The 27,475-nt window shown below is 36.4% G+C and overlaps 1 protein-coding gene and 1 gene segment (V, D, J or C); both read left to right on the forward strand.

Moving 5' to 3' along the window:
- The window catches only part of LOC126505181 (T-cell receptor beta-1 chain C region-like), a 306,961-nt gene that overhangs the window by 148,572 nt on the left and 130,914 nt on the right, over positions 1-27,475 (forward strand).
- On the forward strand, positions 536-4,423 carry LOC126505184 (anionic trypsin-2-like). The gene is made up of 5 exons (XM_050147964.1): positions 536-575; positions 1,599-1,758; positions 3,188-3,441; positions 3,825-3,961; positions 4,219-4,423. The coding sequence occupies exons 1-5, from the start codon at positions 536-538 to the stop codon at positions 4,366-4,368; spliced, it is 741 nt and encodes a 246-aa protein (XP_050003921.1). The 3' UTR covers positions 4,369-4,423.

The raw sequence follows: 27,475 nt of genomic DNA on the forward strand, positions 1-27,475 counted from the left end.
TCTGATCACCAAGCCCTTGAATATGACCTTTCAATATGATAGATTATTCTAGAGATAAGAATCTTCAATTCATATTTATAAGATACAGAAACAATGTAATTCTTCTCAGAGGGCTCTAGATTTCTAAATACCCACTTAATTACCAGTACCAGATCTTCCTGAAATTAAGTTTTTTGATTTCTGGGTATGTTTAAGGACCATGATTGTGCTCTACCATCTAATGTCTTTATATAAGCCTAGGAAGACCCAGCTACATAGATAGTCTGTGGTTCTACTGTTTCTGCATCCTGGCTTCCTTTCAAGAATCAGCTGTTCACCTCACCAAAAAAAAAAAAAAAAAAAGTTTCCCTATCACATGTTGCTGACCTACCCACAGAATGGACAAATAAAGCAGAGATAACACGTGACCTAGGAAGGGGAAACCCACAGGTGTGCTTGGGAGGGGGCAGTGGGGCACCTCACCTCTATACCTCCTTCTCCCTCCAGCAGAGTATAAATGCAGGCTCTCCCCAAGCACTCACTACCTTCTGCCAAGATGAGTGCACTCCTGTTCCTGGCCCTTGTGGGAGCTGCTGGTGAGTTCCATGCCTTAACCCAGGTCCTACTCTTCACTCTCCTAGAGGCCATGAACCCTACCACCAAAGATGCTTCTTGTACTTTCTGTATTCCAGTGTTCCCTGTCTTCCTAACGTAGCTCTGCATTTGTATTTTCTTGTTTCTTTGTAAGCTTCATCTTTTTTATCCCCTCTACTGTTGTTTACTATGGGATCCCAATGGCTACAAATGGAAGGCATATGGAGGTTCTATGAAATGAACCATAACAACTCTGGTTTGGGTCCAACAATTTGGGGATAACTCAGCCATGAATATCTTTGCAGATAATATTTGTATTGGAAAGTTGAAAACCTAATTACACTGAGGATTAATGTATTAAAATTCTGCCCTTATGTGGCAGGAGCAGTAAATTTGTAGTAAGAAGGTGATTTCTGAAATATATGTATATATGAACTTAATACATATTATAATTTTATTCTGTATTATTATTTATTAATAAATATTAAATGCAGAAATTATATTAAAACTCATAAACATGCAATCAAGGTTATAAATCAGTGATATTGGTCAATAGCATTCTATCTTTATATCCTACATGAGACATTAATATATATACTGAGCTGTAAAACACTTAGATATATTGCGTTCTACATACCCAAGATATTTTCCAAGATAGTTTCAACTACTCTAATCCCCTTAAGCTCTCTTAGACACAGGTATCAAGGAATTATGAATAAGAGATCAAAGCAAGTTGTGAATCAGACGACAATCCCTGTGCTTAATCCTGCAGTCTGATGAGATCCTTTGCCCTGTTTCCTGTAATCCATCAGAACACTGTTACTTACAGAGAATCTTTCTATTGTATTATGGACAGTGCTCTGTATTATGAACTATTAGAAGATACCATAGCCCTACTGTATCCTTTTTGCTTTTAGTTACTGTAATAAATAAGGATCCCTAATTAGCTTAAGGTTGACACAGTACTGAGGACTGCAATTTTTAGTATCTTGATGAGTTGTCTTCTTTCTTCTTTTCTACTCAAGTTGCTTTCCCTGTTGACGATGATGATAAGATCGTTGGAGGATACACCTGCCAGAAGAATTCTGTCCCCTACCAGGTGTCTCTGAACTCTGGCTACCACTTCTGTGGAGGCTCCCTCATCAATAACCAATGGGTGGTGTCTGCAGCTCATTGCTACAAGAGGTAAGTGATGGGCTGTGCCTTTACAGAATACATATGACATTTCCAGGGTAGTGAGATTAGATCAGGTATCAACTGAAGTATTTAAATGAATGGAAGAGTCAGTGAAGAGAGATTATTGACCTCAACGCTTTTCATGAATTTGTAGAGAATAAGGACAAAGAATATTAAGCACATTACAACCCTGAACCATCCAAAGTCAGCCAGGGATAAAAAAATAACAAAAGAAAGAAAAATTAACATTTGGGATAATAGAACTCTCATGAAGTCACTCACAGACTTCACATAGTTACACTGGGTCCTGTAGCAGGGAGATAAACCGAGATTTCTGAGTTTGGAGTATCAGCAAGCTTTTTTTGAATTATAAAGGAGATTTAATATATCCATTCTTATTCTGGAAGTGGACAGAACTTTCTTGATAGATCATAAATATTCATATTTTAATTACAACATCTAAGTGGATGTCAAAATCAACTGTATTTCTGTGATGCTACTACAGTTTTGCCCTTAGATGTTTTCATATGTAGTCTCTATTATAGCATAGTTTCTATAAATTATATTGCTCAGCAATATTTTGTTTGGTTTTTAAGCACAAGATTTCTAAGTGGGTGATTGGAGTTTTTTTACAATCATGGGGCAATAGCTTCATTTTATAAATGGGAGAGACTGAAGTCATGTCTGGAGATAGTGGACATGGACAGAGGAGTCACCAGAAGGAATAGAGAAGTGACAGCTGGAATTCAAATGTCATACTAGTCTCCTTGTCATCCCACGATCCTAGGGCATGTTGAGAAGACACAGTGACAGCTCAAGCCAGGGGCTTAAACTGCCTATTAAAACTCATTTCATTATATAGAAATAACCAGGTATCATATTCATTAAAAGACCGTTTCTTACTAGAAAATGCATCTGAGTCATTAAGATTCTAATTCAGAAAGTTTAGAAATAAACCCAGATGGATTAAATTCAAAGCAAGTTCTGAGCTGCCATAGTTTCACGGTTCAAGCTATTCTTTTCTATTTGTTTGTTTTTTATTGAGATAGGGTTTCTCTGTGTAGCTCTGACTACCCGAAAACTCACACTGTAGTCCAGGCTGGCCTTGGTCTCAGAGATCTTCATTTCTTTGTCCCTGAGTGAGGGAATAAAGGCATGTGTATCTGTTGCTGAAAATCAGACCATTTTATTGGATGGTTTGCATCCATTGGGGAACAGTAGATTGATGAGGAGTCTTCATCTGTTTATATTACTTCTCTTTAAAGTAGACAGAAATTTGGGTCTCAAGATGGTACTTCCACATCACACCTTTGCTACTTTGTTGAGGTTAAAACAGGCCTCATCCCATCTTTAGACTACCCAGCTAAAAGAGTTACTTGACCTGGACTATCTGAGGTAATGGATAGGAATTTTCTGCCATGTCTTTTCTTTCCAACAGCCGCATCCAAGTGAGACTGGGAGAGCACAACATCAAAGTCACGGAAGGCACTGAGCAGTTTGTCACTGCCTCCAAGATCATCAAGCATCCCAGCTTTAGTTCATCAACCCTGAACAATGACATCATGCTGATCAAGCTCGCTTCCCCTGTGACCCTCAATGCCCAAGTGGCCACTGTAGCTCTGCCCACCTCCTGCGCAGGTGCTGGCACTCAGTGCCTCATCTCTGGCTGGGGCAACACCTTGAGCTCTGGTGGTGAGTACTTCATCCACATCATTTGAGAACTAAGCCAGATTCTACACATAAATGATTGGCCTCTCGGCCATAAATGCATTGCAGTACCCCAAAAAACAAGGTTCTACGATGATCACAAGAGGCATTGACCCTACAGAATGATCTGGTCCCAGAATGTGAACAGAAGAATTACAGAATGTACTATCATTAGTTCCAAGAAAGACATCAATAATGACTATTCTTAATATCTTGAAAACAACACAGCAATCCTCTATACTAGTCTATCCAAGGGAGACTCTAGTGCCTCTTCAATGGCAGCTTCAATGGTCACATACTGAACAACACTGAAATGTTGTTCTCTAACCTGGTCTCTATCATATTTCCTTTTTCTCTTTTCCTCAAAGTGAACAACCCAGACCTGCTCCAGTGCCTGAATGCCCCAATACTGTCTCAGTCTTCCTGTCAATCTGCCTACCCTGGACAGATAACCAGTAACATGATTTGTGTTGGCTACCTGGAGGGAGGCAAAGATTCCTGCCAGGTAATTGGATCCCTTCTCATATGAATATCTTGTTTTTTCCAGGAGTGGGAGTGGATTGTCCAAATGTGTGGGACAGAAAGTTTCCCTCTCGAGGTTTCATGGTAAAGGGAAGAGGTCTATTCTGGATGTCATTTCAACACATTAGCGAGAATAGGGGATTGAATAAAAAATGGAGATCCAGGGAGGCTAGAATTGTAGCTTCAGGTCAGAGTAAATGTGTTTTTTTTTTCATATGCCACTTTATTCCTCTATCCTAGGGTGACTCTGGTGGCCCTGTGGTCTGCAATGGACAACTCCAGGGCATTGTCTCCTGGGGCTATGGCTGTGCCCAGAAGAATCTCCCTGGTGTCTACACCAAAGTCTGCAACTATGTTACCTGGATTAAGAACACCATTGCTGCCAACTAAGAATCCTTCATCCCTCTGCATTCAGTATTTCAATAAACTGAATTCCTTACTTTCTATGTCTTGGATTGATCTCTTTATACTCTTTTCTGTAAAAAATACACATCCATTAGAGGTTATCTTTATCTATCCTTGAAATATGAAGAGCATCCTACACCTCCAAACATGGTACATGGAATAGTATGTCAACAGCAGTTAAATAAAAACAACATTAAATGGTAGGAGAAGCAGTGGTTTTGGTTTTCTTCTAGAAAATCATATATCAGAATGTAGTCATTAAAAAGTCAACATTTTCTTTTACATGTTTGTGTGATTTTTTTTAAATGAACACTTTCATGAACTCATTCCTAGTTAGGAATAAATACGTATTTTAAAAAAGAGTTTGTCTATTTGATTGCAGTGGTTCTTGAAAGAGTTAATGTACTCATTTATAATCATAGACGCTAAGATTCTTACACACATTGATTATTGTGGAAACATTTTTTCCTCACAGAAAACATGTAGGACTTGTACATGTGTCCATAGGAATAGCTTTCCCCTATCTACATTCCTCATAATCCTATAACATTTCCTTCCACTTATCCATAATAAGAGAAAATGTATGCAGCAGTTTGAGAGCTACATAAACATTCCCAACTTATGTTGCTCTCCCTGTAGTGTGAGTGTTATTGGAGTGGCAAAGCTAGACAACAAATGCACAGAGGACATTGTCGTACAGCACCTTCTCCAAGCAGATGATGAAACTGGGGATTGCCTCCTCTTACTTGTGCTGACCGCCCTGCTTTGCATTTGCTCCTGTAGCAACTCTGCTAACCACGAGGACTTTGTACAGCACGCACATTGTCCACCTAGCTGCTGTGAAACAATGTGGCAAATAATCTCAACGCAGGCAAAACACACCCAAATTATCACTTGCTTTTGTGCCTTTATCATTAGATTTAACTTTGAGCAAGCTCAATCATTTCTCTACATGTTACATTACAACATAAAATTGCATCATATATATATGTATATATATATATTTTTTTTCTTTTTGAGACAACATATTTCTTTGATTCTTGGGTGACCCTTGAGCTGTCAGTGTGAACCAATATCTCTGAGTCTAATAAAGATTGGTTTTCTCACAGAAATAAAATAATAAAATTTGAGATCCTGCAAGCTGCTAGCCCCATCTCACCCCCAATCTTGCCTAACCTCCTGCCACCTCGGTGGAACTCTGAAACATAGTTTGCTTTAATACAGAGGGGACTAAGAATTGAGTGACAAGACATGTGGTGTGACACTCCATTCTCTAGGATCTTCATAGTGGGACAAAATTCTGGGGCCCTTCCCTAACTGCCTTGGCTTCTCCAGCAAGCCTACAGGTGTTTCCTGCAGGTAGCCTGCCACAATACCCAACCGCATCCACTAGGCCCTGCAAGCTATTAGCCATATCCTGCCCCCAAACTCATCTATCCTCCTGCAATCACAGTGGAACTCTGAAACACAGCTTGCTACAATACTTAGGAGACAAAGAGCTTTCTATAACACTGAGTATACCAAGGTGTAATCAGGAGCAGAGACCAAGAGAACAGGCTTAGAGAAACCTCAGTGGTTCCCTGAGACACAGACATTGACAGTACAGAGCAGACCAAGAACAATTCCTAAAGACTCAGACATCCACTGCAAGAATTGGACCAAGACACACAGTCACTGCTGGCATCATTTGAAGGAAGAGATGGGTAGGCATCAATGCAAGAATTCATACAACTACCTAAAAAGCAACATGATAATATCAGAACCCAGTAATCACAAAAGAGAAAGACTTGATCATCCTAACCCAGAAGACGCAGAAGAAAATGACTTTAAATGTAACTTTATGAAGATAATGGAAAACAAAAACTCCCTTTCAAAAATGGAGAAAATGACAAAAAGTAGTAGAAATTAATAAATCCCTAAAGAAAAACCAACAAAACCAAGAAAAAAAAACAATCAAACAGGTAAAACAAACAGTTCAAGACTTGAAGACTGAAATAGAGGCAATAAGGAAAACACAAACCAAGGGAATTCTGGATATGGAAAATCTGGGTAAATGGGAAGGAACTACAGAGGTAAGGATAACCAACAGAATACAAGAGATAGGAGAAAGGATGTCCAGGTGTTGAAGATACTATATAGGAAATAGATTCATTGGTCAAAGAAAACATTAAATCCAACAAATTCTTAACATAAAACAACCAGAAATCTGGGACACCATGAAAGACCAAACTTAAGAATTATAGGGATAGGAGGAGAAGAACTCCAGCTCAAAGGCACAGAAAAATATATTCAACAAAATCATACAAGAAAACTTTCCCAGCCTAAAGTAGGATAGCCCTATGAAGGTACAAGAACTTACAGAACACCAAATAGATTGGATCAAAAAAAAATCCCTCACCATACAATAATCAAAATGAAAACATACAGAATAAAGAAAGCGTATTAAGAGATGCAAAAAAAAAAAAAGGTCAAGTAACATATAAAGGTATACCTACTAGAATTACACCTGACTTCTCAGTGTAAAGCATGAAACCCAGAAGGTCCTGGGCAGATGTGCTGCAGACAATAAGAGATCAAAAATTCAAGCCCAGACTATTATACCCAGCAAAACTTTCAATCACAATTGATGAAGAAAACAAGATATTCCATGACAAAAAGAGATTTAGAACATACGTATCCACAAACCCAGCCCTACAAAAAGTATTGGAAGAAAACCCCAATACATGAAAGCTAACTGCACCCACAAAAACACAGGCAACAGATAAACTCCCACCAGAAAACCCAAAGGATGGAAACACACAAACACTACTAACAAAAAATAACAGAAACTAACAACTACTGTTCATTAATATATTTTAATATCAATGGACTCAATTCACCTATAAAAATGGATTCAGAACAATGGCAATGGGTTTTTGATCCTACTGCACAAAACTGGCTTTGTGGGAGCCTAGGCAGTTTGGATGCTCACCTTACTAGACCTGGATGGAGGTGGGTGGTCCTTGGACTTCCCACAGGGCAGGGAACCCTGATTGCTCTTTGGGCTAACAAGGGAGGGGGACTTGATTGGGGGAGGGGGACGGAAATGGGAGGCGGTGGTGGGGAAAAGTCAGAAATCTTTAATAAATAAATAAAAAATTAAAAAAAAATCCAGGATCCAGTCTTCTGCTGTATACAAGAAACACACCTCAACCTCAAACAGGCATTACCTCTGAGTAAAGTGTTGGGAATGGTTTTCCAATCAAATGGACCTAAGAAACAAGTGGGTTTGGTTATCCTAATCTCTAACAAAATAGATTTCAAATTAAAATCAATAAGAAGAGATGGAGAACACTTTATATTCATAACAGGATCAAGCCATCAAGTTGTAGTTTCAATCCTGAACATCTATGCCTCTAATACAGGAGAACTCACATATGCAATGGGAACATTACTAAAGCTTAAATTGCACATCAAACCTCAGACGTTAACAGTAGGAGATTTAAACACATTACTCTTACCACTAGACTAGTCAACCAGACAGAAACTAAACAGAGAACTGAAAGAACTAATTGATGTCATGAATCAAATGGCCTTAACAGACAACCATAGAACATTCCACCCAAACACAAATATACCTTTTTCTCAGCACCTCATGGAACCTTTTCTGAAACTGATCACATACTTGGTGAAAAAGCAAACCTAAACAGAAACAAACAAACAAAAAAAAAAAGTTGCAGTAACCCCCTGTATCTTATTGGATCACCATGGTTAAAAGTTTGAACTTAACAACCACACTACTTTTAGAAAGCCTAAAAACTCATGGAAATTGAACAGTAAACTATTGAACCACCCCTGGGTCAAGGAAGAAATAAAGAAATTAATTAAAGACTTCCCAGAATTCAATGAAAATTATGGTGCAACATAGCTAAACCTATGGGATATTATGAAAGCAGTGCTGAGAGGAAAGTTCATAGCACCAAATGTCCACATAAAGAAAATGGAGAAAGCTCACTTCAGTGACTTAACAGCCCACCCAAAAGCCATAGAACAAAATGAAGCAGACCTAGGAGTAGAAGACAAGAAATAATCAAATTGATGACAGAAATCAATAAAATAGAAACAAAGAAAACAATACAAAGAATCAGTGAAACAAAAAGCAGGTCTTTGAGAAAATTAACAAGATCATCAGTCTCTTATTCAAACTAATCAAAACACAGAGAGAGAACATCCAATTAACAAAATCAGAAGTTAAAAGGGTTACATAGCAAGAAACACTGGTGTAGGGGGTCCTTCTTTCCATTTTGCTTATATTGGATAATAAAGGAACTGCCTTGGCCTGATAGGGGCAGAACTTAAGTAGGCAGAGAAGACAGAACTGAATTCTGGGAGGAAGAAAACAGATACAGAGGAACACCATGGAGCCACCAGAGACAGACATGCTAAATCTTTCTGGGTAAGCCACTGTCACATGCGGATACACAGATTAATAAAAATGAGTTAAATCAAGATGTAAGAGTCAGCCAATAAGAGGCTAAAACTAATGGACCAAGCAGTGATTTAATTAATACAAATTTTGTGTGGTTATTTTAGGGCTAAGATAGCTGAGTAGATGGGACGAACAAGTGAACAAACAGGTCATCACCCTGTAACAATACACTAAGGGAATTTAGAGAATAATTAGGTCATACTTCAGAACCCTGTACTGTCAAAATCAGAAAATATAAAAGAAATGAACAATTTTCTAGATAAATATCATATACCAAAATTAAATCAAGACCAGGTGAATAATTTAAATAGATCTTTAAACTGCAAGGAAATAGAAGCTGTCATCAAAAACCTCCCAGCCAAAAAAAAAAAAAAAAAAAAAAAAACCAGCCAGGGCAGGTTGATTTTAGTGCAGAATTATACCAGAAATCCCAAGAAGAGCTAATACATATACTCATCAAAGTTTTCCACATAATGGAAACAGAAGGAACATCACCAAACACTTTTTATGAGGCTGCAGTTACCCTGATACCAAAACCACACAGACTAAATCAAGAAAGAGAATTACAGACCAATATCCCTCATGAATATGGATAAAAAAAATGCTCAGTGAAATACCGGCAAACTGAATCCAAGAACACATCAGAAAAATCATCCACCATCAAGTTGGCTTCATCACAGAGATGCAGAGATGGTTCAACATACTAAAATCTATCAATGTATATCATCATATAAAAAACTGACACAAATATATTACTGGCTAGATACAGCATATGAGCAAGAGCATGCCTTTTTCTTATGTAGTCTTGTATAATATTATACATTCTAAATCCATACATTTTCCAAAAAATGTTATTCCATTCTTTCTTTAGCACTGAGTAGTTCTCTCTCTCTCTCTCTCTCTCTCTCTCTCTCTCTCTCTCTCTCTCTCTCTCTCTCTTTCTCTCTCTCTCTAGAGGATTNTATGAGAGAGGATATAAAGATAATTGAAGTTCTAACTGTCTCATGGATTTTTTCACTTTTTATGGTGGAGAAGTGTATAAAAATATTTTTCATAGTCAAAGTGTAAAATACAATGTGAATATCTACAGCGTTTATCCTGAATGGTCATTCTATCTATACCAGAATAAAAGTTCATTGAGCCATGAAAAAAACTGACACAAAAAATCCATATGATTATCTCATTAGTTACTGAAAAAGCATTCATCAAAATCCAACAATCCTTCATGATAAAGATCTTGGAGAGATCAGGGATACAAGGAACATATCCAAACATAATAAAAGCAATATACTGCAAGCTGACAGCCAACATCAAATTAAACGGAGAGAAACTCAATGCAATTCACTAAAATCAGGGACAAAACAAGGCTGTCATCTCTCTTCATATCTCTTCAACATAGTTCTTGAAGTTCTGGCTATAGTAATAAGACAACAAGGGAGATCAAGGGGATTCAAATTAGAAAGAAAGAAGTCAAACTTTTATTATTTGCAGATGATATAACAGTATATATAAGCAACCCCAAAAACTCTTCCATGGAAATCCTCCAGCTAATAAATACCTTAAGTAATGTAGCAGGATACAAGATCAAATTAAAAAAAAAAAAAACAGTAGCCCTCCTATATACAGATGATAAAGAAGCTGAGAAAGAAATCAGAGAAACATCACCTTTCACAATAGCTACAGATAACATAAAATGTCTTGGTGTAACACTAACCAAAGAAGTGAAAGACCTGTATAACAAGAACTTTAAGTCTTTGAAAAAAGAATTTGAATAAGATACCAGAAAATGGAAAGATCTCCCATGCTGATATATAAGTAGGATCAACATAATAAAAATGGCAATTCTACCAAAAGCACTCAAATTAAAATCCCAACACAATTTTTACTGACCTTGAAAAAACAATAATCAACTTCATATGGAAAAACAAAAAAACACAGGATAGACAAAATAATCCTGTACAATAAAGAAACTTCTGGAGACATCACCCTTTCTGACATCAAACTCTATTACAGAGATACAGCAATGAAAACAGCTTGGTATTGGCATAAAAACAGAGAGGTTGACCAAGGAATCAAATCAAAGACCTGGATATAAATCCACATACCTATCAACACCTGAGGTTTTTGTTTTGTTTTGTTTGTTTGTTTTGTCAAAGAAGCTAAAATTATACAATGGAAAAATAGGAAAGCATCTTCAACAAATGGTGCTGGCAGAACTGGTGTCACCTGCAGAAGCATGAGGCTGTGCCTCATGACTGAGATAACCTGAGTCTTTAGGGACAACTGTTTAAATCTTCTTCTTTTTTTTTTTTTTTTTTTTGGATCCATTTTTAAAATGTGTCCCTAAAGCAGAAAACAGTGTTTTGTGGAGAAACATGGATACTCATGATTGTAACTGCACGAATGATTGACAGGAGTTGGGTTGCGAATGTGAAGGAGTTTTAGGGATAACCCAGTTTGTTAGCTTGTGTTTGGTTCTTAGGTGTGTATCAAGCTAGTAGACAGGAAAACTCTATGTCAAATTTCCCTTCTTCTTTCCCGTCTTCCCTGCCTGCCTTCCTTTGTATGTGTGCCCCATGTGCTGCAGAGGCCAGATGAGGACCTCTTGGGACCAGGGTTACAGGTTATCAGCTGCCTCATGTGTGTGCTGGGATTCAAAACCAGGCTCTACAAGAGCATTAAGCGCTCTTAATCACCAACCCTCTCGCCCCTATTTTTTTCAGCAAGAATGTTATTTAAACTAAAAATCAAAAATTCTGAAAAGATTCACCAATTTATTGGTGCTTCTTTCTTACCAGTTTACAAATCAGTGTCCCATTTTAAACTGGCAGTTAACATAATTTTTTGTACTTAATTCTTGTGCTAAGCTCTTCCCAGCTCTCCATTGCTGATGTGTAGTGATTGTAATTTAGTTTTTAATTATTTTCTTTGCCAATTTCCTTTGTGTAAAGTTTACATATTGTACCTTGCTGTAGAAATTTCATTTGATAATAAAATTCAAATTAAAAAAAAAGAACTGGTTGTCAACACGTAGAAGAATGAAAATAGATCCATAGCTATCCCCATGAATAAAAGTCAAGTTCAAATAAATTAAAGACCTCAATCAATATCTATCTGACTACATAGAACATGATAGAAAAGAAATTGGGAAATAGCCTCCAAAGCATGTGTACAGGAAAACATTGCCTAAATATAACCCCAGTAGCACAAACACTGAGGGCAACAATAAATAGATGTGACCTCCTGATACTGAGAAGATTCTGTAAAGCAAAGGACACAGTCAATAAGACAAAAAGGCAGCTTACTAAATGGGAAAAGATCTTCACCAAAATCATACAAAGGACTCATCTCCAAAATATATAAAGAACTCAAGAAATTAGACATCAAAATTCTAAATAACCCAATTAAAAATGGGATACAGAACTAAACAGAGAATTCTCAACAGAAGAATCTCAAATGGCCAAAAGACAGTTAAGGAAATGTCCAGAATCCTTAGTGATCAGGGGAATGAAAATTAAGACAACTCTTAGATACCATCTTACACCTATCAGAATTATTAAGATAAAAAAAATCAATGATATTTTATGCTGGAGAGGATGTGGAGTAAAGGGAACACTCATTCATCCTGGTGGGAATGCAAACTTGTATAACCACTTGGAAATCAGTATGGTAGTTTCTCAGAGAATTAGGTATCAATCTATTTCAGGATCCAGCAGTACCAGTCTTGGACATAAATCTAAACAATACTCAACAACACTACAAAGACATTTGTTCAACTATGTTCTTAGAAGCATTGTTTGTAATATCCAGAACCTGGAAACAACCTTGATGCCTCTTAAATGAAAAATCAATAAAGAAAATGTAGCACATTTATACTTTAGAGTACTACTCAGTGGTAAAAAAAAAAAAAGACACCTTGAAATTTGCATACAAATAGATGTAAATATAAAAACACCATTCTGAGTGAGGTAACCCAGACCCAAATAGATAAATACGGTATGTACTCACTTATAAGTGAACACTAGGCATAAACACAAGATATTGAGCTGCTAGATCATGATCCTCGAGAAGTTAAGTTACAAGGTTATCTCTAAGAAAAACATATATAGATCCACATGGAAAGTTAAAATAGAACAGATCACCTAATAAATTGGGAATATATGGGTCTAGAGAGAAGGGTGGATAAAAAAGGGTAGAGGAGGGGAGAAGTGGTGTGGCAAAGGGAACTTGAGGAAAAAATATAATTGAGATGAAGGAAGGACAGAAATGAGAGCAAGGAAAGTGATATCTTGATTGAAGGAGCCATTATGGGTTTAGGAAGAAACCTGGCTCTAGAAAATTTTCCACAAATCCACAAGCCCCTAAGCTACCTAAGCCCCTAAGCGAAAGAGGAGAGAGTGTCTGAATTGGCCTTATACTTTAGTCAGACTGATGAATATCTTAAATATTACCATAGAACCTTTATCTAGCAACTGATGAAAACAGACACAGAGACCCATACAAGAACACTGGACTGAGCTTCCAATGTTCAGTTAGAGTGGAAGGAGTGAGAATATGAGCAAAGAATTCAACACCATGATAAGGATACCCACTGAAACAGTTTGCCTGAGAAAATGTGGTGTGGGGGGTCCTTTTGTCTAAGTGTTACTTTTATTGCATAATGAATAAAGAACTGGCTTGGCCTATAGCATGGGAGGAGAAAATCAGAGTTGGAGAAACACCATGGAGCCATCAGAGATAGACATGCTGAAACTGCTGATAGGCCATGACTTTATGATAATATACAGATTAATAGAAATAGGTTAAATTAAGATGTAAGTGTTATCCAGTAAGAAGGTAGAGCTAATGGGCCAAGCAGTGGCCATTAATTAAATAATATAGTTTCTGTATGTTTATTTTGGTTATGAGTGGCCAGGATAAAAAAGCAGCCTCCATACAAGAGCTTGGCACCCATGTGGCTATCTAAAATCCACTTAAAACCTGAGAGGGCTTGAAAAGAAATTATAGACACAAACACACACACACACACACACACACACACACACACACACACACAAAAGTTTAGCTGCATTGTTTTGCCAAATGGGTTTGTTTGAGGTTGCAGACAGCTGCTTCTTTAAGAGAGGTCTTATTGATTCATCACTAGCAGCTGCATGGTTTCAAAATGGCAGCTTCCCAGAGGTGGGCCATGAACTCTGACTCTTTCAGGAAACTGAGCATTTGGGTGGCATTTGTGAGCAGTGTTCTGCAGTTTGCTTGATGGCAACATGGACTTGTTGCGTGCCTGGAACTGGGGTGGTGTGAGAGGCTCAGAGGTACAAGTGGCTCTATCATGCTGGGTTGTGCAACAGTATCATATATATACCCTAGTAATGATGCACCTTAAGTTTTAAGAAGTGCTTAACATTTTAAAAAGTGTTCCTGGACAGGAAACAATTATAAATATTCAATAAAGACTATCCAGGTGAGTCATGGTGTTGGATAAGTATATGTAGGCCTGGAAGAGTAGAAAAAAAGTATAGACGGTCATAAATTAAAGTTAATGCTTTTAAAAAAAAGAGGTAAAGTCTTTAAAGAGACAGAGTACAGATAGTCATAGATTTAAAGGAGTAAAGAAAAATAAGCCATGTAAAGATGGACTATATACATAGAGTATGGATTATATATATTATTGTGTTATACTTGAATTTTTTGACTGTAAATGAGCTAAGTACAGAGAGACATTTCATTGTATGGGCTGCTAAGATAAACAGAATGTGTATTATAAAGGAATAATGACTTCCAAATTTGGTTCTATGACATCTTGCTGTGTAAAAAAGGTTCTTCTCTTGTTTCCACAGAGGATGAGAACCTGTGAATTGCTTCCAGACTGGTATGGTTTGATGTAACAAAACCTCCTAAAAGGTTGCCTGGAAGACCCTTCAAAAAATTACTTCTCCCAATAAAGAGGAAGAAGTTTGGACAGAATTAAGCCAATATTTCCAAATATTATTTTAAAATGTTTCTTTATATTTAAATGGGGATATGATATACATATGAATAATTTGCATTGGTATGGATCTTGGTTTATTGATACAAATTTAAGGTCAATTTTGTTACATGTATATGTATTTCTGCTGTTGATTAAGGCATTGTGTTTGTGCAGTTCATTTAGAAAGGTTATGTATAATTAAGAAATACAGGTTAATAGATAAGCATTTATCATAGTCAAGCTTGTAATCATGTTAGTAAGGTTTTCTAGATGTATAGACATATATTTCAGTTAGGTTTTCTTCAAATCTTTCAAAGAACTTCAGAATTGGGCATTTAACATGTTATAATAACTTAGAACTTTTCATGACAATGAGACATATCTGCTCCTGGCAGCACTAGCAACTTCAAGAGGAAGATGGGCATCAAAGAGGCTCCTTATGGAGTTGGTTAGCCTTTTGGGCATGAAACTGCTCTTGCCTGGACTATTGCATAAACTGGACACAAAGAACCCACAGGAAACAGGACTGCTGAACTTGCCTAAAGGTGAGATGATCTTTAGGGGTTCCTGCTTCATGAAAAAGACTGCCAGACATTCTGCAGGACACAGAAAAAATTACTAACAAACTGCCAATATAGGTAGACATGTCTTTGAAATCTCCTGCTTCATGGAAAAGTCTGAACACTATGGGTCTGTTGGCTGAAGAGGGATGCCCCAACAGTACAGAATAACTTTGGGTTACTTTCCAGGCAGCGTGATGTCTCTGTCATTTCTAGAGCTTTGGAAGTTGCTTACAATGCACTTCCTGTTTATTTAGGTAATAATATATCTTTCTGGAGTTTTTGATGGTGCTGAAGAATAAATAGTTAATATCAAAGTTTTTCTTAGTTATGATAAAAGATAAAGAAGATATAAATATTGTAACTGTAATTCTTGCTTGGTAACTATTTTGTTACATGTAACCTTACTATGTTAAAGTTTAAATCTTCCATTTTTGTTTAACAGAAAAGTGGAAATAATGTGGGAGGTCCTTCTGTCTATGTTGTTTTTATTGTTTAATGAATAAAGACCTGGCTTGGCCTATAGTATGGGAGGAGGAAGGCAGAATTGGAGAGTTGCCATGGAGCTGTTGGAAATAGATGTGCTGAAACTTTGTTGGTAGGTAATTTAAAGACAAATTAAAATTGGTTGACTTAAGATGTAAGAGTTAGCCAATAGAAAGTTAGGGCTAATGTGCCAAGCAGTCATTTAATTAATACAGTTTCTGTGTGATTATTTCATCTAACCTAGCCAGGTGGCCAGGAAACAAAAGGCAGCACTCCCTCCTACAATAATGGAAGCTTACCAACTCCAGTCAGAGAGGGAAGGAATCAGCATAGGTCCAAACCAGTTCCTCTGAATGTGGGTGACAGTTGAATGGTTATGACAGACTGTGGGGCCAATGTCAGTGGCACCATGATTTATCCCTACTGCTTGTGCTGGCTTTTGGGGAGCTTATTCTCTTTGGATGTATACTTTTCTCAGCCTAGATGTAGTAGAGAGGGCCTTGGACCTTCCTCCAAATCAATATGCCTTACACTTTCTGAAGAGTGGATAGGGGTGGCAGTGGGGTGTATTTGAAGGGAATAGGAAGAAGGAGATAGTGGGAAATTGGATTGGTATGTATGGAAAAATATTGTTCTCTTTTTACAAATTTAAAAAAAATAAACAAACAAAAACTAGTAAAGCTCTAGAAATAGCTGGTTTAAAGACTTTTTAAATAAATAGAAAATTAATCTAAAATTCAAATTCTGTCAGAACTAAAGATACATTCTGAGAAACCTGAGAGTTTCTTCATCCTTCTAATCATCTAAATTCTCAAAAAAATTAAATAATACTTATAGCCTATTTTATACTTATACTTATTAAATTATATAATTTAATATAATATTAAATATAATTTAATATAATATTATATAATAATATAATAAATTAAATAATACTTATAGCCTAGAAAAAAATCCCATAATATACTAGGATTTTCCAGTTTAGATGTCAAGCTACCTGGGAAGTTTATACCTAAGTTTGGGTAAGTCTTACTTTCCCCTTGAGGGTCTCTTTTTCGCCCAACCCTTATTCTAAAACCTAAATAAAAATTCTACAATAAACTCTCCAAATGTTTTACAAAGTGACTATGTGTAATTCATTCCCTTAGTATCTCTAAAGATTTATGGGAACTTTTCAAGCTTTCAGTGGTTATATTATGGAGCTATATTTCTATTTCTTACATCTACATCTTCTAGGGCAGTGGTTTTCAACCTGTAGGGCGACACCCCCTTGGCCAACCTCTATCTTCAAAGCTATTTACATAACAATTCATAACAGTTATGAAGTAGCAATAAAAATAATTTTATGGTTGGCGAATTGTGTTAAAGGGTCACAGCATTAACAATGTTGAAAACCATTAATTAGGGGCTCCTATAATCAATTTTAATATATCATCTGGGTTTAATAGTCTGGGATAACGCAGATTTTGTCTTTCAAGACTTAAAGTAGATTCTTTCTGTCTTTGAAATATTTAAGTAATAATTCTACTGTTCATCTGACGGGCCCAATTTTCTAGGTGATTTGGTGTTTCTAGATTTCTACCTTCAACATAATACATGTTTTCTGTATTATCCAGTGTTTTGGATATAATATAATGAGGTGGGACTCTTTCCTAGTCTTCTCTGTTTGCTGAACAAAATACATCCTGTATCTGTAATATTTGGTCAACCCAAGGAAATATTGTTGTGAATCTTTTGAAAATGTTTGCTATGACTTTAGATGGATATTCTTTTTCTATGACCAGTAACCTCTACATTTTGTCCTTTCATAGAAAATTATATGAGAGTTCATATTCCACCTTCACTTACTTTTGTCCATTTTGGATTTTTCTAATTTCTCTACTTTGTCTTCAAGCCCAGATATTCCATCCTCTCCTTGATTGATTCCCCTAATGAGACTTTCTATGGAGCTTTGCATTTGATTATGCTTTATCCCCTTACAGAACTTCAGTTATATTTTCTTCAATATTTCTATCATTTTATAAAAAAAATTCTGCTTTAATTCAAAAATTCTATCTTTCTTGTTTTACATCCTTTTCCTCTCTCTGTTCAGCTGTTTGTAAATTCATTCAGAGGTTTCTTTTCTCTCTTATCTTTTTTGAACTTAAGATCATTCTTCTGAGTTCTCTGTCTGGAATTTCATCTAATTTACTTATTTACTGGATGTCATTACTCTAGAATTAGTTATGTTTTTATAAGTTATACTGTTCCTTTTTATTATATTACTGAATTGGGATGTACATATTTGGAGTTATTTCACTGCTTGCTTTTTTTCTTTTCTCAGCAATGTTCTTTTAGCAGAAGTATTTGCAATGTTCAGGTGTGACCTTGATGTGGTAGAGTTGAGATACATACAAACTACATACTCTTTTGGGTGGAGTCTGGAGACATAGCTCACCAATTAAGAGCATGGACTGTTCTTCTGGAAGACCCAGTTTCCACTCATAACACTCACATGACAGCTTAAAACTATCTGTAATTCTAGTCCCAGGGAAGCATATTGTGCACAGACATATACGCAAACAAAACATATATAAATAAAACAATAAATAATTAAAAAATATTGTTAATAATTAGTATCTCCAATTTTATCATGAGTATTTCTTTCCTTCTTTTCACTATATATTAAGTGTTAAAATAATGGTTTCCATGATGATATTTCTACACATGTATACACTGTGGGGTCTTTTTTCCAGTTTTGCTTTTTACCCCTTATGTTGTTAACCCTTCTTCAGAATATACCCCATTGTAATTTTTTTCTGTCAATTTGTACATATGTAGACTCTAAATAAGAGAGAAAAATGGAGTTTTTGTCTTTGTGAGTCTGGCCTAATTTTTTAATATGATAATTTTCAATTTGATTTATTTTCCTATAAAATTTAAAATTTCATTCTTCTCTATGAATAACATGTTGTGTATATATACCACATTTCCCTTACTCAACTATTGATGATAGCCTTGGCTATTATTAATGCTATCACAGTAAGCATTATGTTTTCCAGTACTTCAAGTATCTGCTATTACTTAATCAGTCATATACCTGAAGTGTTAGTATAATTAATCATAATAAATAAAAACCTGGAGTCATATATTTGGTTAAAAAAACTGGAAGATAAGAGAACTGGGAAAGGGTGCCAGTTGCTTGTTAACTTTCTCTGTTCCTCCATCTAAAAATACTCAAAGCCTCTTTCCACCCGCTTTATGATTTCCTATCTCTCTGTATAGTCCTCTAGACTCTGCTCTGTAATTACACACAAGTTTTATTTGTAAGAACACAAATAATATCACAAAGAATTTCCTTCTTTTTGTCTAAATAAAAAGCAAAGCTTTTAACTAACATAGAAAAACTATATAAAATAAGTACAATAACTACATATAAATATATACAGGCAAGAATTACATTCACAGTGTCCAGTGCATTGACAAAATCAGATTAAATACTCCATTATATGCCATATCTCAGTGAGTCAAAAATGCTGAACCTATTTCACCTTCTATCATAACATGTATTACCATCCCAAAATTATCTTTTTATGTCTTTAAACTTAAACACTTAGTAACCTCTTTGTGAGATTCTTTTCTGATTTTGGTAAGAAGAAAAGCTATGGCTATAACTATAACTATCTAGTCATCAACTCCATGAGAAACCTAAAAAGAAAATAATATCACCTCAGTAAATATGAAGTTTAGAGCCAACAATTTTCAAAATTAAACAATGACAGAAACATTTGACTGCCTGCAAAGTCATCCAAGTTTCCTCTGTGATATTTGGGGCATCCATCTTCAGCCTGCCAGCCCAGAATATCAGGTAGACTTTTCTCAGAAATTTTGAAGGGCTTTCCTGCCTTGTCTTGGCAAATTTTGTGGTTGCTTTCTTTTGTGTCCTTCTTGTCCAATTTGGACAGTATACTGTCAGCAGTTGAGGCAAGAACATTTTCTTGCCCAGCAACTAACTCTTGTTGCAAAGAAAATACACTCCATAGGGAGTTTCTTCTATGTCCATCATCTTCTCTGAAGTAGATTGGTATTATCAGAATCAGACATGTCTAATTGTCATTAAAAAGTAATCTAACTCTGCTATCTGACTCCAAGTAAGCTGTATTTGTCAGAACATAAACAAAATATCACAAAACATGTACCCCACTAGTAATATCACAAGTTTGAATGGTAGATCTATTTATAATTTTTTGGAAATGTCTGTGTTGATTCTCATAGTGGCTCTACTAATTTATATTTTCCCAGACCCTTTACTTAATGATAGCCTCTATAAATGTCACTAGAGTTAGAATTTTTTATTTGTTAATGACAACCAATCTTATTGAGGCAACACAGAATTCCAATGAATCTTTTATCTAACTTTTATTTATGGCTAAGGTTTTTGAGGTTTTCTAAGTATTTATTGGGCATTTGTACATCTATCTTTTAAGAAATTCTTTTCAATGCCCATAATTAATTGGTGATTTAGGCAGTAATGAATTTTTTTTAGATTTCTTTCATCAATTTTACATGTTAATCTTTTCTAAGATATGTTATTTTTTCTCTCATATTGAAGGCGAGCTTTTTCAAACATTAACTTTATTATCCAGAAATATTTAATTTTATGCTGTTACATTTAGCAGTTCTTGCTATTAATTTCTTCAATATTGAATCTGATAATCACTATAATCAAAATATCAAAGTACTGTAGATTGTCCTGTGTATGCCTATATACCAAAGCACTTTCCCTATGTTTTCATCCAGATGTTTCAAAGTCTTAAGATAATGTCTTTGAATCATTTTGGGCTTTTTTGTCAAGGGTGAGATGAATATCTACATTTATTCTTTTCTTTATGTATGTTCTCTTCCTTTTGTTTTTGAGAACTCCACATGTGAACACTCCTTCTACATCACTCCCTCCTCCCCTCCAACTCCACTATCACTTCCAAATTCATGGTCTCCATTTCAATAATCTCTCTCTCTTTCTTTCTCTCTCTCTCTCTCTCTCTCTCTCTCTCTCTCTCTCTCTCTCTCTGTATGTGTGTGTGTGCATGTGCACTTGTTGTGTTTGTATGTATGAAAACATTTATAAACAACCTATCAAATTAATCTAGTATAATTCATATGTACATGTATCTTTGACTGACCATTTAGAGCTAGAAAAATTAAGGAGTAGCTTCTCTATATAGGAAACAATTTATGCTTCTGTCCTAAGCCATTGACTACTTATAGTTCTTCATCCAGATATTGGATCACATGAAATTTCACCCATCTATGTTAACATGTCAGTTCATAATGCATTTTGTCCCCAGACAACAATATATTTAATATTATAAGGGTTCATTTTCCATGTCATGTCTAGATGACATCACCTAGTAGTAGATGTCATAGCTTTGGAATTTTCTGATTTTTCTGTTCTTTTAAGGTATACTTTCCCCAGAATTATTTGTGGAGAAAGTTATCTTTTTAAAGAGTGTGTTTTGGGTACCTTTGTAATGATCAGGTAACCGTAGCTATGTGGATTTTAAAATAAGTCACCGAGTCTATTAAATTAATGTACATATCTGGGTTTTGTTGGTACTAGGTTGTTTTTTTTTACAATGACTATATATCATAACTTGGATGGGTACTGTAATATAGCCTGTTTTTTTCTTTCAACTTAGGAGTACTTTGACTTTTCAAGTTGGTATAAATTTTAGTTATATTTCATCTAGATCTTAAAAGAATAACATTAGAATTGTGATAGAGACTAAACAGTGACTATCAAATTTGGTAATGTAATTTTTTAAATTACTTTATTTATTGTTCTGTCATTCTTATTATAGTATCTTTTACCCTCAAGGTAGTATTACTAGATTTTTTGATATTGTATATGAGGGTTTTATTCTGATTTCCTTCTTACAAAGTTTATTATTGTTCTATATATTGGCTGCTGGGATTTGTATATTGATTTTATCACGCTACTCAGTGGTGTTTATCATGTACATGAAATTTCTGTTGACTGTTGAAATAGGAGCTGTGGGGCTGCATCCCCAACACCCTGGCCGCTTGCTAGCTCATGCCCAAAATTACAACACACAAACTGTATTTGAAGGCGTAAGTCACGAACAAGGCCACACCAGTTTGGAGTTATGATTAATAGGGTGTTATTTATTTAAAGGGGAAAACTTACAGATCACCGTCCCAGACAACAGCCATCTGCACAACCAGGAAGGGAGTCTAGTCTCAGGCAGAGCAGGAAGTGAAGAGAGTGAGCAGAGGAAATAGCCGCTTTTTTAAAGGGAGAGAGACCACGCCCCAATGGGCTGGTATCACAGCAGCTATTGGTTGGAGGGGCGGAAGGACCTCCCGCAACATGTATTCATTTAAGAACTGCTTGGCCCATGAACTCTAGCCCTTACAGGCTAATTCTCGCACCTGGACTAGCCCATTTCTAATGATGTGTGTAAGCACCCCAAGGTGCGCTTACCGGGAAGATTCTAGCCTACGTCCATCATGGGTCGGAGTTGCCTGGGAGAGCGGAGCTTGGCATCTCTGCTCTAAAGAGCAGAGGTGTCGAGTCTACCCGGGAGAGCTGAGCATGACGTCTCTGCTCCAGAGAGCAGAGCTGTCGGGTCTCTCTGGAAACAGAGCAGAGTCTGACCTCACTTCCTCTTCCGCCCAGATCCTATTCTGTTTATTCCACCCACCTATGTTCTAAGCTATGAGGCCAAGCAGTTGGTTTATTATAATTAACCAATTACCTTCCTCCATCAGAAGTCTTTTAGTTTTATTAGGTATAGAATCATATCAGCTTGCAAAACAATAATTTCACTCCTTACTTTGCTATTTTTATTTATTGAGCATATGGATAGCACTAGTTGAACTTAGGGGGTTATCAAAAAAGAAGATATAAAATTGGGAGAGAGACAGATTGTGGGAATATAGTGTAATAAAGGAGAAATGTGGTTAAATATGATCATATTTCATTGAATAAATATATAAAATTCTCATGAACAAGGAAAATTATTTATTTTTCTCTTTTTTTATTGAAAAAAATTCTGCCTCCTATTTCCCTCCTCCTCCCCCACTCTTCTCCCCCTCCCCCCACTCCTTTCCCCCTCCCTCTCCAGTCCAAAGACCAGTCAGGGTTCCCTGCCCTGTGGGAAATCCAAGGTCCTCCCCCCTCCATCCAGGTCTAGAAAGTTGAGCATCCAAACAGGCTAGGCTCCCACAAAGCCAGTTCATGCAGTAGGATCAAAACTCAGTGCCATTGTCCTTGGTTTTTCATCAGCCCTCATTGTCTGCCATGTTCAGAGAGTCCGGTTTTATCTCATGCTTTTTCAGTTCCAGTCCAGCTGGCCTTGGTGAGCTCCCAATAGATCAGCCCCACTGTCTCAGTGGGTAAGTGGACCCCTCATGGTACTGACTTCCTTGTTCATGTTCTCCCTCCTCTGCTCCTCATTGGGACCTTGGGAGCTCAGTCTGGTGCTCCAGTATGGGTCTCTGTCTCTATTTCCATCCATGGCCAGATGAAGGTTCTATGGTAATATGCAAGATATTCATCAGTATGGCTATAGGATAGGGCCATTTCAGGTTTCCTATATTCAGCTGCCCAAGGAACTAACTGGGGACATCGCCCGGGGCACCTGGGAGCCACTCTAGGTTCGAGACTCTTGCCAACCGTAAGATAGCTCCCTTAATTAGGATATATACTTCTCTGCTCCCATATCTACCCTTCCTTTATCCCAACCATCCCATTCCTCCAAGCTCCCCCCATCCTCCCCTTCTCATTTTTCTCTCCCCATTTCCTCTTACCCACATCCTACCCCACCCCCAAGTTCCCAATTTTTGCCTGGCAATCTTGTCTACTTCCAATATCCAGGAGGATGACTATATGTTTTTCTTTGGGTTCACCTTCTTATTTAGCTTCTCTAGGATCACAAATTATAGGCTCAATGTCCTTTATTTATGTCTAGAAACCAAAAGACATTAAGGGCAACATTGAATAAATGGGACCTCCTGAAACTGAGAAGCTTCTGTAAAGCAAAGGATACTGTCACTAAGACAAAAAGGCAACCTACTGACTGGGAGATCTTCACTAACCCCACAACAGACAAAGGTCTGATCTCCAAAATATTTAAAGAACTCAAGAAATTAGACTTTAAAATGCTAATTAACCCAATTAAAAAATGGGGCACTGATCTGAACAGTGAATTTTCAACAGAAGTTCAAATGGTCAAAAGACACTTAAGGTCATGCTCATCCTCCTTAGCAATCAGGAAAATGCAAATCAAAACAACTTTGAGATACCATCTTACACCTGTTAGAATGCCTAAAATCAAAAACACCAAGGATAGCCTTTGCTGGAGAGGTTGTGGAGTAAGAGGTACACTCATCCATTGCTGGTGGGAACGCAACCTTGTGCAACCACTTTGGAAATCATTGTGGCTATTTCTCAGGAAATTCAGGATCAACCTACCCCAGGACCCAGCAATACCTCTCTTGGGAATATACCCAAGAGATGCCCTATCATATTACAAAAGCATTGTTCAGCTATGTTCATAGCAGCATTATTTGTAATAGCCAGAACCAGGAAGCAACCTAGATGCCCTTGAATGGAAGAATGGATGAAGAAAGTGTGGAATATGTACATATTAGAGTACTACTCAGCAGTTAAAAAAAAAGCAATGATATCTTGAATTTTGCATGCAAATGGATGGAAATAAAATAATTTTTTTAATTTTTGAGATTATAATATTATTATAACATTTATCCTTTCCCTTTCTCCTTGAAACTCATGGTCTCTCCTTTCATTTTTATATGTGTCTATATACATGCATAGTATATTCCTGATGATAACCTTATCAGTTTGTAAATGTTCCTTGTATGTATGTTTTCAGGGCTTTTCATTTGACACTGGACAACCAATTAATATGTTATTTTCTAGGGAAGACCACTTCTCCCATTTCTAGCTTTGCTTGAGTGCTTATGGGTCTTTGTGTAGGTTTGAGTCATCATTTCTTTCCTATCTACTTTGGCATGCCAAATAGTCTAGTATTTGTTCAAGTCTTATTTGAGAAGTAATGTTATTGAGGAATTGTGGGCATAGCTACTGACATTACTATAGAAACAATTTACACAAGTATCCTCTTCTTCTGGCTTTAGAGTTTTTCCTCCTCCTCTTCTGCAATATTCTCAGAGCCTTAGGTGTTTAGTCTGTTCACCGATATCCACTGTGACTGGGCTTCATAATTCTGCATTTTGATTGGTTATGGTTTTCTGTAGTGATAACTACCTGTTACAAAGAGAATTTTTCTTGATGGGGGTGAAGTTTTTACTTACCTGTGAGCATATAGAGAAAATATATATTTTAATCCCTTTACTCAACTACAGAAAATTCAGAAACACTCCATTCTGAAGCAACATAATGGGAAAAAAAAACTCAATTTTCAGAGGAAGGAGGTGCGGCTGTCATCTATGAAGAAGACAGTTCTGTTCAGAGATGTAGATTCTTCAAATATGAAAATGAGATAACACTGTCTGTTATCTGCCTCTTTCATGACATGGAAGCAAATATAGTCAAGGGCAAGGCAAACAGATAGCTCTTGTCCGAGTTTACCAGTATAGGAAATAATTCCACTGCTCTATTTTACACTAGTTGTCATATAAACTTAAAAACCTTAATTCCAAACTGTAATACTCACCTGATTGTCTAGAAATGCAGAACGGTAGGATACATATTATGTTCATAAAGATTATAATAGATTGTGAAATGCACACCGAGAAACGAACCACTGTTTCCAAAGTTTAAATGCAGTCATTTACATGACAAAATTGATTGGGGACTAAGAGAATGTTTTAGAGAAAGAGACAAAGGAATTTAAATTTAGGATGAATAGGGTCGGGAATAGCACAGACTTTCAATTAAAGTGTAAACAGCTGTTTTTGTGAATCTATACTAATTGCCTCAGTATAGAGCATAAAAAATAGTTATGATCCACAGTAGTCTTTTAAACTATAATCCCTGATGTCCTGGAGAAAGCTGACCTCAGTTCATAAGTAGTAGCACAAATATAAAATGACTAAAATTCAAGCTCTAGCTATAGAACCCTGGTGTGCCATACCCTTCAATATTGCTTTACAGATAGGGTCATAGTGAGTTTAATGGATGTGACCATGCCTCTGGCTAAGATGATGTTCCATAATCATTAGGGATAATCCTGTTGTTGCCACCTGGTTAGTATATAGTGGAATATGGAGATACTAGAAGAAATATCTGACATTTTCCTCCAAACCAGTAGCCTTAAAATACTTCAGGCAAGAAAGTAAAACACCAATTTTACAACTGAACTTACCAATATTGCAGAAAATTTTCTTACTATTCAAGCTAAAAATAATGATACTATCACACTCTATCATCTGGACATGAGGTCCAAAATATGTGCCCCTGTGTTATACATGGCACAGGTGGGTCATGATAAAGTAAGGTTCTAAGACACGGTGCCAGGAAAATATAAATTTGGTGTTCACATAGTGCCAAGGGAAAAAATGACAAAAGCAACCAGATGTTCACTTTGTTTCCTGAGGCCCATTGGCTCTTTGGCAGTACCTGTTTGCATGCCACCTGTGACAAGTTTGATACTTCACATGAGTTTCCATATCTTTCTGAAACCTTGAATCCTTATGCCAATTTTAGATATTTTCTTGCAAAAACAAAAATGAATCCATCTGAGTCAATGTACTATCCATCCTTATCAATTAGAAATAATGCTTTCTTCATACTTCACCATAAGAGAGTTTTTTAAAAAGAAATGAGGCTCCATACACAGGAAATGTAGTGCATGACTCTTGTGTGAAAGAAATGTCTTGAAATTCTATAAGGTATTATAGAAATAAAACAGTACTCCACTCAGGCATGACCCCACGGGCCATTTTATAACATTTAGAGTATAGAGGTGAGAGCTCAGAGTACTAATTCTGTTGTGCAGCTGAGCCAGTCATGCCAGGAGTGAGTACAGAGATATTTAACAGGCCTCTCCAGGTTGTTTTCTCCAGTACATGCTGGTATCCATTTCTTTCAACATTCTGCATACCTAGTATACCAAAACCTATCACAAGATGCTGAACTCAGATTTTTCCACTCTTATAAGCACCTCTAGAATGTTTTTTTCTAGAACTTAGATAATTCAGTCATGTAATTTGCTTGTACTTGTCCCTCCACAACACTGGCATCAGACTAATTAAAAAGTAAATAGATCCTAAAACAGGGTTCCTCAAGTTGTATGATAAATTAGATATAAACTGACATAGCATTTTCAGCACTTTTTTTCTGGCAGGTTAGTTCTAAATAAACTTCAAGATTTGGATTTAGTGATTATTTTTAGAACTTTTCATGGATCTTTTGGAGGAATGTTATTCTGAACAGAAGTCAGACTGACCATGTTTTCAAGGTCTTTCTCAATTCTCATTTGGAGAATGGATGTCTATCTCAAGCCACCTACTAATAGATGACAGAGAAATATTAATTTTTAGCCTGATTGTTAATACAAGGATGAAGAAGCAGAAACTGGATCCATAAAAGCATAAACAGTGAGAGTCAAAGGGCATGAC

The sequence above is a fragment of the Alexandromys fortis genome, unplaced genomic scaffold (genome assembly GCF_014885135.2).
Source record: "Alexandromys fortis isolate MF-2015 unplaced genomic scaffold, M_Fortis_MF-2015_v1.1 scaffold_57, whole genome shotgun sequence".
In the NCBI taxonomy this organism is placed as follows: Eukaryota; Metazoa; Chordata; class Mammalia; order Rodentia; family Cricetidae; genus Alexandromys; species Alexandromys fortis.

What these genes read in the sequence shown, in the direction of transcription:
- LOC126505184 (XM_050147964.1), top strand. Translation starts at nt 536, where the DNA reads ATGAGTGCACTCCTGTTCCTGGCCCTTGTGGGAGCTGCTG. An exon ending in GGCCCTTGTGGGAGCTGCTG is followed by an intron (nt 576 to 1,598) that starts GTGAGTTCCATG and finishes TTTCTACTCAAG; the next exon opens with TTGCTTTCCCTGTTGACGAT. An exon ending in GAGGCAAAGATTCCTGCCAG is followed by an intron (nt 3,962 to 4,218) that starts GTAATTGGATCC and finishes CCTCTATCCTAG; the next exon opens with GGTGACTCTGGTGGCCCTGT.